Source organism: Motacilla alba, chromosome 1 (assembly GCF_015832195.1).
Source record: "Motacilla alba alba isolate MOTALB_02 chromosome 1, Motacilla_alba_V1.0_pri, whole genome shotgun sequence".
NCBI lineage: Eukaryota > Metazoa > Chordata > Aves > Passeriformes > Motacillidae > Motacilla > Motacilla alba.
The window spans coordinates 57,386,234-57,396,580 of record NC_052016.1 but is presented as its reverse complement, the minus strand read 5'-3'; the positions used below and the strand labels follow the sequence as shown (position 1 = coordinate 57,396,580).

Here is a 10,347-nt window from a genome sequence, read left to right as displayed (position 1 = left end):
TGGCAATCTGTGAGCACAACAGGAAAAAAGAATGCATGCAGATTCTTCTACTCCTCCTGATGGATGACTGGTCTTGGTCAAGTGAATTTTATCATTTTGGTCATTACATAACCATCAGAGTAGCAGGATGGCCATCTGGAACTCATCTTAGTCATGTGTGTTTGTAGACATGAGGCCTTGATCAAACACAGTGGCGTACCTGAATGTATCTCTTTAAAAAAGTATTTGTGAAATATGTACTGCACCTATTTGGATGAAGTAGAGATGTATCCATCTCTACACTATATATATTTAAACAGAGGCAAGTTTGCAAAATTATTCCATCTACAAACTCAGAATTTTGCTTATCGCTGGTGTCCTGTTTTAAGATCCTCGTAGCCTCTGTGCGTACAACTGTGAGGATATTCAAACAATGTTCTTGGGTTTCCACTTGTATGTGCACAGGATGACTGCATTTAAGAATCAACCCCACAGAGTGATAGGGATAAATATGAATGATAAGTAGACTTGCAGGATCCAAAACCTAGTGTGTGCATTCACAAAAGCAGACTTGGATAATCTGTCAAAACCTACACAGACAAAAAAAAAGCAGCAAGAAAAACTGCACACACCCCTCTCATGTTTGGTGGTGCCTTTTCTAGAGTATCAGATGACAAATGCTATGCCAGAAAAATGTATTTAGGATTCAAGACTTAAGTTTCTTGCAAGTTACTCACAAACTGAGCATATTCATTTTTGGTGAAAATGTCTTTAATATTAGTATCTTTTTGTAAACTAATATTTTTGTTCACAGAGATCCAAATGTCAAAACAGCAAGTGTCAAAATATTTGAAAAGGGGTTCAATTTTGCTAGAAAATAAAGTCAATTGGCAGAGTCAAGTATAGTAAATACAGGATTCTGATTATCTGAGGTGGAACAGCTATAGTCACATTAGAACTTTCAAACACTTTCATATTTCCTTCCTATTATAGGGTTAACTAGCCCTAAATATTCATTATCTCAGTCTGTGACAGGTAAAAAACCACCATGCTTCTGGAATCACTGAATTATTTTTAAACACTAGTATAAAGATTACAATCCCTGTTTGGATTTTGCACATGAACTACAGATCACTGAAAGTTTCCTGTTGCACTGCAGCAAAAAAAAGGAAATGTAACAAAAGATTTATTTGCTGCAAAGTACAGCAAGATACTTCGGTAATCTCAGAAAAATGTCATACTGGAACTTGTTACAATGAGTTCAATTTGATCTTTTAATGTAATACAGTACATTTTTATAAACTTAACATTATCATTGCAGAAGAGCATGCTAACTGAATGTTAGCAATTTATCTTTTATACATAATTATAATCTACTGTAGCTACTGTACGCAGATCTCAAAATGTTAGTACATAAAATATTCATTTTCTTTATACGAGATGAGAATGAACTTAGAAGAGGTTTGAATATAAGAATGACATATTTGCTGTGCCTATTTCTCAAGAAATAATGATTTACACATTATTACTCAAGAAATCAACATTTAAATTGTAAAACTATAGTTTAAATTTACAATAAACATTATGATCAGTAATGGTGCATCAATATTCCATGAAGCTTAACCTAACCATGTTTATGCACATAAAGCCTCAAGAGTCTGCAGCAGTTTCAGCATTACTTTTTCATATTTTTGTATAAAATTGACTTAAAGGTACATCTTCCATAAATGTTTTCAGTGCAATTCTGTCAAAGAGGAAAATACAAAGCTAGCTTTCAATCATTTTATACCATAAAAAACCCTCAACAACTTGCATTTGCACTGCTGAAGCGTAAGTAAGCCAGTTCCGTTGTGCCAACTATTTCAAAGTCAATTCACATCAACCATAACTGCCTTCCTAGTCAGCATTTCCCCTGCATCTACAGGTATAAATGTTGAAAAGCAGAATACTGGAAGAGGGGGAAAGTTAAGATGAGGCAGAATAATCTAATTGTTTATAATACTTTTTCCTAGTGGTACCAAAAAAAATGAATAATGAAAAAATTCTAAGGGTTGCTTGTTTTATTAGTGATCTTACAGTTTGAAAATTGGTGAATTTGTGGTTTAGTATTATCCTTTCCTTTAATCTTTACAGGCAACCTTGCAACAATAACTTATTTATTGATGGATTATGTGAAAACGTTCCATTTTTCAATAAAATAAAATTTTCTTAGATTAGAAATTTATTTCTCACGTGTTGTCAACTGTAGGGAATCAGAGGGAGAACAGCACCTGAAATTATGATGTGTGCTTGGCTAAGCAGAGTATAGTAACTGATATATTTTGGTTCAAAGACAGTTTGTAAACTGTTAAACTGTATGCAGGATACTGCTCTATGTATTTTGTCTCTTTTGTGGTTTTGTTTTTTTTTACAGATTATAACTAAAAAAAAAAAAAACCAAAAAAAAGAAAAAGCCCCAAACAAAACAAAACAAAAACCCAACACAAACCAACCTCTCTCTATTGTAGCACAAAATAAAAATGGAGCTTCATTCAAATCTTGAATAACTTGACTGTAATAATTGACAGCTGGTTATTCAACAAAAAACTTAGCTCTTCATACCAAAAAAATTTGGCTCAAAAAACAAAAACAAAACAGAAAGGTACAATAAACTCTCAATAAAAGGATCTCTCATGAGGCAACCTACCATATACTACTGCTAGATACGAGTTTCAAAAAAAACATTACATCCCATTTTCAGCACATTTTTCATAAACATGCAACTTCACTATAAAATACAAAACACTTGGCTCTCAAGAACAGCTTTATAAAGACACACTGCATCAATAAAATTTCTCTTTGTGATTAACTTTACATTGTAATAAGAACTGTATTTTCACTAATGTTTATATATCAGATTTCATATTATAATGTAGTAATAATTTGCTCTTTGTGAACATCATGTTCAGAAGGAAATATCTATACACATTAACATACTAGACTATTAAAAACTCAGTTACAGAATTTTATTGATACAGTAGATTAATAAAAACTGATAGGGGAAGATAAAATGGGTAGGGTATTCAGTACATTATTTAATAACACACTTTTAAAATTAAAATATTTTAAATCCTTTTTTGAATTTTCAATGCCACTACAAGTCCAGAAAAGTCTGGCATCAATACTGAGGTGTAAAACAAAACTTCTTTCGAAATTTGCATCTCTTGTATTATTCTATCCAATATTGTTCAACTGTAAAAGAAAGTAATTTAGCACCTCTGATGACAGGTAGGTGCGTGAAGGTAAACACTAGGTTATATTCATGAAGGAAACAAAGACTTTTTTTCTTCTTCTTCTTCTCCTTGACAAATAGTGGCAAAAGAATGTGGCACTATTTGTTCAACTGACTTGTTTTTCACAGTTAAATGTCAACAAGAGTACAAATACGAACACTGACAGATATTGCTTGAGATCAATTTTCAACAAACTCTGTTCTTTTTTTAAATCAATCGATCCAATAAACAGTGGGTACTGTCAGTTTAAAGCCGCAGATAAAAGCTATACAAGCACTTTATAAGTCAGAAACATTAAAAAAAGAACTATTTACAGTTTTCTTCTTTAGTTCATATGTCTACAAAGCCAGCGCACATTACATTTCACAAAAATCCACAGTTAATGATATCAACATGTGTGTGGCTAAAGCTTGTGACCTAGGGACTGCAAATGCAGGGGCAGTAAAATAGGTTTTGTCTTTTCTTCAGCAACCCCATTTGTGAACTAACAGCTTCATTCAGTCTCAAGCTTTATATTAAAAGCATTCTTCAAAGCTTTCACCTGGAAGGCTGGTAACTACATGCTCACTCATCGTCTTTCCCTTTTGGAAGTTCTGCGACGGACCTATTTGGAGAATAGATATTTTAAACTTTTTTTCTACAGAAAAATTTTGAAAAATTCAAAAACAAATACATTTTATAACAGAAAAATTGCTCACTCAATAATGTTTGAGTATCCATATGCAGTGTCATTCATTACTCATTTTGTCACAAGTACAAGTCTCAGTCAATGACCAACTTCATTTACTGAGCCCACATCCTTAATGGAATTCACAACAATGCAGTTTCCTTTCTCAGGGTTTTCATACCCTCAGATGCTCCAACCATCAGATTTATCCAAAACTGTGAAGGCATTCTCAGTTTTAGTGGGACTACTAACATTGCCAATGTATTTGTATGAAATAAATATAAAAGTGAACTCATTTTAACATATGCTGGTAAGAGAAAGAGATCAGTTTAGGATTCTGTTCCAAGACTCCATGCTTATTTTCCAGTACTATTCATTTTGTTTGTCTGTTTTGTATAAAGAAGCTTTATTCATTATTAAAATCTAGATGAGAAGAATGGCAGGAGTTACCTTGAAAATAATTCCCATTAGATGCTACATAATTCTGGCAGACAGATAAGAAAGGCTACACAGGACAGAAACTTCAAGATACTTGATAAAAAATTGTATTTTCTAAGAAATTCAGCTTCTCTAGGAAACTACAGTGCAGCTCCACTACACAAAAGTGGCAGCTGACAACCACCCCATTCATTTTAAAGGAGGAAGGTTAAGTACTAAAAATGAGAAGTCATTCCAAGAACAGATGTCATTGTCTGATCATCAATACACAGAGAACACCATAAAGACTCACAAAGAAAAGCTCAGGCATTTCTCTTACATTGATTGTGGAAACTTCCTCTTCTTCCATTACTTCTTCCTGGGGAATATCATCACTGACAGGTGAACCACTCTGAAAGACGTCCATCTCTTCACTGGATTCATTCTCTTTACTGGCTGCTTGTTTGGAACGCCCCGCACGGCTACAATGAGAAGAAAAATAAAGATCAGCTTCACAGCACCAGTACATCTGCAATTTGTATGTATAAACAGTATACCAGAGCAAACATTCCCGCTCACAAAAACAGCAGCCTGACCATTTCATGTTATATAATTCTGCTGTCTTTTACACCTGTCTAGCTTATCTGTGCACAGAAAAGAAGTGAAACTAGGAGGCTGGACAACACCATTTGTAACAAAATTTTTCCACAACAGAGGGCCAGGAGCACAAAGTTGAACATTTTGCCTCTATAGACATGGCAGATTTTTCTCTTCAGTGGCATGATACAGGCCAAAGTAGGTTGACACAACACTAACCAGTGAACAGGAAAAGCCAAACAGCCAGAGACTGAATATTGTTTGTTAGTTTTCTCTCTATTCAATTCCATCAACAGATGTACTCTACTTCTCCAGGACTTCTTACACAACAAATCTGAATAACTGCATCTATGTTTTTTCAGACCTAGAAGAACCCATATTGCTACCCAAGAAATTAACACCTAAAATGCAAATCTTCCAAGCTACCTTAGGGATAACCAGCATAACAATACCTTAATCAGGAAAATCAAGAACAATTAGTCAGCAACATCTTAAACTGTCTGTGTTGGATATGGGATTTATGCCACAAGCAGAAAGCACCCATTTGCTTAAAATGAGAATTAGCCAACACCCCTTGCCTTTAAAAATAAGCCAACTACAAATGTATCCAAAACTCCACAGTTGCACCTACATTACAGTACCACAATTCAGAATCAAATCAATGAATCATCCCATTTACTGCAGGTGCAGTCTTGGTGCACCCAAAGTTGATGTCATTTTGGTTGAAATGAAACCAGAAACTCAGTTCCAGGCACACAACCGACAGACTTCAATCTCCAGTGGGGGCACAGATCCAAAACAATTGTACTCTGATGCCATCACATCATGACAGTGATAGGAATTTTCAATCCTGAGAACCACTAAAATTCACACAAAATAAAATGTCTCAATTGCATAGCAATTATAATATTTCCAAACCAACCAACTTGCCATCCCTTAACACAAATTAGCCCAACTCAAGTCCTCCAAGACTGGTAGAAGCAAAGAAATTGAAAAGGAAAGAGAAGAATTATTCACAAGGTAGGTTCTTCCTTTCACATACCACAAAAATAAGCCTGTTCATGTGTGCTAATTGGTAACCCAATTTGCTATCAGAAATAGGTTATACATTACCACCCACAGGATACATTATCACCTCATACACAAAATCCCAAATTTTTATGCCAAATCCACTCCCAAGGAGCACAGAAAGCTTTAAGCATTTGGTGTAAATGTATTTATCTTGCGGTACATGATGCTGGCTCAGTTCAGTGAAAACTGATATAGATGAGGGAGAAAGGCTTGACTACAATGCACTTTGAAGACTGAAAAATGGCTACTGTCTCACCTTTTTCTTGCAGATTTGCAAAAAGATCAGTCGAAATATGGGTGGTCTGATAAAACAAACAAACACAACCCACTATTTATTTTTTTAATGAAATCTAGAATAGATCCAACAACTTTGAACCCTGACAGCTGACAGGAGCAATGTACATACACGTGAATGAGAGCTGTGCTTGTTACTGATTGTGGGTAGTGATATAGTTTACTGTCAGCTTAAAATGGAGTAAAGAAACATACCAACTTCACAGAGAAAAGTTATTTAAATATTTAGTAAAAGGCATGTTTGACAAACACCACATAGCACATCACCCAACAATAAGCTGTTGGTTTGTCTTCCCTGCGTGGCAGTAGCAGCTTCCAACTCTTGCTCTACTGCATGTGTAGTAGTGACTTCTGGAGTAACCAGCCAGTGTTGGTCCTGTGTTTCTGGTTACAGAGTAAAGGAGAAGCATAGGTCTGACCTGAGGCAGGGAAACTGGAAAGGTCAGGATGTATTGCATGCAATGTGCCAGATCATGTGATCCAGAGTGAGCCCAGAATTTGAAATGAGGGTACAAGCTTGTTCAGGCAAGGTTCTCCAGTAGGGAAGATCCCTGGTTTAAGGCAAGTCAGTACACTACACTGCCAGAGGAAAAGCAATGTGATGCTAAGCCCAAAAGCTAGAGAGACAACAGAGATATACAACAGGGTCAGACAGATTTCCACAAGTAGTGCCCCAAGGAATTTATATCAGGTTTTAGAAAAGTAAATATTCTCCATGAGCTGCAGTTTGATACAAGTGGTCAAATAACCCCTTGTGCACCTCTGCTTACATATATTATCTATACATGTACAGAAAAGGTACAGATACCTGTATTTTCCTATAGCAGACACAAAAAAATACTAAGCTAGCCAACAACAAGTTTACCTTCATTTGGGAACTTAATGCACTTCAGAATTTTCAGAAGCTACTACCCTTCACTGATCACAGCACATCTTTTCCACATGAAAATTATTTAAGTGGATAGTAAGAAGGCCACAAATTAGAAAGTGAACATTAACTTAAGGAGAATCAGAATAAACTTAATTCTCCACAATTCTGTTTCACCATAGTAACAATTTGATTCTTCCCCGCTATCCGAAACAAACAAGACCACTTTCCTCTCCTTTAAGTCCCAATAAAGCCCTATCTTCAAGGCCTTTGTATGCTTTATTGACTTTTCTCCCAAAAAAACAAAGCTACATACATGCTACCTGAGCACATTAAAATTACTTACAGCCTCCTGCTCTGTTGTGAGATGCCCTAGGAGAAGCAGCTAAGGAAAACATTTTAGAAATAACAATAGCAAGTTATTTTCTTAACTATCAACTACAGCATTCTGAAATATTTTCAGTGAAGGTTTGTTTGGGGGCACAGAGGCATTATTTAATTTTCACTAAACACAGATTTAGAAGACTTACACTTTTTTTTGCTGTGCTGGTGGTGTTTGTGATGACCTTCCTCGTCTTTTCTGTGGCGTAGACTGTGCTGAATCAACTGTACTAGTTTCAGATGGTTCTGCTCTGTTTTGAGGAAGACCCAAATTGCAAAGCATCAAATTATAACTAATGTCCAAAGATAAAAGACACACAGCTTACAATAAGATGGACTTACCTCTGCTGTGTTCTTTTTGATGTTCTATTTTGCCTGCCTTTTGGTTTTTGTTCAATGTTTTCAGTTTGCCTTTCTTCCTCCTCCTCCTCCTCTTCCACTGCAGCTGCTGGCGGTTGTTTTTTTTTGCTCCTTTTTGATGACTTTGCCGCTGGTTCTTCCTTTGGCGTTGCCCCATTATTTGTTCTGGTAGGGCGTCCTCTTCTCCCTTTCTTTGGTGGACTGTTCTGTTCATCCTCACTTTCTATCACATCTTCTTTTAGCCTTTTTTCCTCTTGCCATTGTGTTTCATCAGCTTCTGATACAACTGCAGGTCTCTTCCTTCCCCGTTGACTACCTCTAAGCTTCTGCTCTTGACCCAGTTTATTCAGGTCATCTATGCTTAGCTTTTCTTCTGAATCTGTGATAGTGGCTTTCTTCCTTCCTCTGGGCTTCTCCATCTCTGACTGAAAAGGCAAGATTGCACCATTAAATTAAAAAATTAAACTGCCATATTGAACAGTCACACGTAGAAGCTTCCTCCAACAAGACAGTGTCTTCAAATTACACAAGTTGTCTCAAATTGTTTACCATATCCATTTCAAAAACATTTGCAAAAATATAAACACACACCTACATATGAAATACCAGACAATGGGGAAAGATTATTTGAAAGGTGAGTAGTTAAAACCCTGAAGTGTGTAAGGCCTTCCTCATTTGTATCCTCTGCTGTGTCCAACACAGTAGGACAGAACATCCACAACTGCATTTCTATCAATAGGAAAATACAAAGACAGAGAAGATCAGAATTGCCAGCATGTGCCTTCAGCTCTTGTGAGCTGCAGGGTGCTTATGCCTTGCTCCTATGCTGCCAGTGCCTATGCTGGCACTGGCAAGGCACTAATGCAGAACAGTGAGCAACCTGACTTTACAACCGTAGAAGGAAGCACAGGAATTAGTGGTAGCTGCCAAGTCACCATTGTCAGAGCTGTACCAATATTTGCTCTGAGCAGCAAAACAACCCATCCAAGCCCTAAAACAAACAGTTTGGGTCAGAAGGGACCTCTGAAGATCATCTCATTCCAACCACCCTGTCACAGGTAGGGACACCTTACACTAGACCAAGTTGCTCAAAGCTCCATCCAACCTGGCACTGAACATCTCCCATGATAGGACAATCCACAACTCATCTGGGCAACCTGTTCCAGTGTCCACCACCCTCCCTGTAAACAATCCCTTTCTTATGTCCAATCCAAACCTCACCTCTTTCAGTTTAAGACTGCTGCCCCTGGTCCAATTACTACAGGACAAGTCAAAAGTCTTTCTCCGTCTTTCTTACATGCCCCTGTCATATTGGAAGGCTGCACTAAGGTCTTCCCAGAACTTCCTCTGCTTCAACCTGAACAATCACAATTCTCCCAGCCTTTCCTCTTAGCAGAGGTGCTTCAGCCCATTGATCATTCTTGTGGCCTTTCTCTGGATCTGCTCTAACAGCTCCACGTCTGTCTTCTAATGGGGACCTAGAGCTGGACACAGCACTCCAGATGAGGGTCCCAAGAGACATCAAGAATCCCTTCCTTGCCCCCACAGGCCAGGCTCCTTTTGATCAGCCCAGGGCACAGTTGGCTTTCTGGGCTGTGAGCACATGTGGCTGGCTCATGTCCTGTTTCTCATACACGAGTGACCCTGAGAGTCCTTCACTGCAGGGCTGCTCTCAATCCCTTCATCCCTCAGCCTGTATGGATACTGAGAATTGCCTGGAGCCAGGTGCAGGACCTTGCACTTGGGACTCTTGAACCTCCTGATGTTCCCCTGGGCCCAATCCTCAAGCCTGTCAAGGTTCCTCTGGATGGCAGCCCTTCCCTTTAACATATCAACAAAGGTAGAACCCATTCTGAATAATTTCTATGAATATGAAAACATTCATAGAAACTATTCCTTTTTCTCTCCATGCTCTAGTTCTCTAAAGAGCACAGTAAAGAGCCATAAACAGTGCAAAGATTTCAATAAGCAGCTACTAGGGCAATATCGCCCCAATCAACCCTCAGAAAAATAAAAGCAGAAAGTATTACCCATCCACCATTTCATGGGTACCATGACTCTTTCATTTCACATCATGAAATTACCCAAAAGTCCAAATATTTACACTATTTCTGTTTCATACCAATGTTTGTTTCATAGTAACACTACAGTATTTCAATGCATTTATTAGTATTGAAATTTACGTTGAAATTTCATCTACATAATCAGAGATACATCATTTAAAACCTGAATCAAGATTTTTTTTTCCCTGTACATCTGCCTTGTGACATAAGATACAGGTCAGCTTACATATTCATTCATGTCTCCATTTTAACCAAAACCCTTTTTCAAGAAAAGCAGAAAGAAAATCTAGGAAGGATATGAGGGTAAAAAGGAAAAGAAATTGAAGGAAAAAAATTACCCTAGAAGAAAATAAGAAAAATGTTTGAACAATGATGACA

At 37.2% G+C, this 10,347-nt stretch overlaps 1 protein-coding gene across 4 annotated transcripts in view; it reads right to left on the bottom strand.

The window, feature by feature from the left end:
- Positions 1-732: 732 nt before the first annotated feature.
- Positions 733-10,347, bottom strand: part of PDS5B (PDS5 cohesin associated factor B) — a 102,394-nt gene continuing 92,779 nt past the window's right edge. For 2 of the 4 annotated variants that reach the window (XM_038159750.1, XM_038159740.1), the window contains exons 32-35: positions 7,889-8,331; positions 7,696-7,797; positions 4,676-4,817; positions 733-3,855 (exon numbers count right to left, since the gene is read on the bottom strand). In XM_038159750.1, coding sequence (XP_038015678.1) covers positions 3,820-3,855; positions 4,676-4,817; positions 7,696-7,797; positions 7,889-8,331 — 723 coding nt within the window. In that variant the 3' untranslated portion in view covers positions 733-3,819. The remainder of the gene's footprint in view (positions 3,856-4,675; positions 4,818-7,695; positions 7,798-7,888; positions 8,332-10,347) is intronic. The other 2 variants (XM_038159758.1, XM_038159768.1) reach the window with 1 other exon arrangement.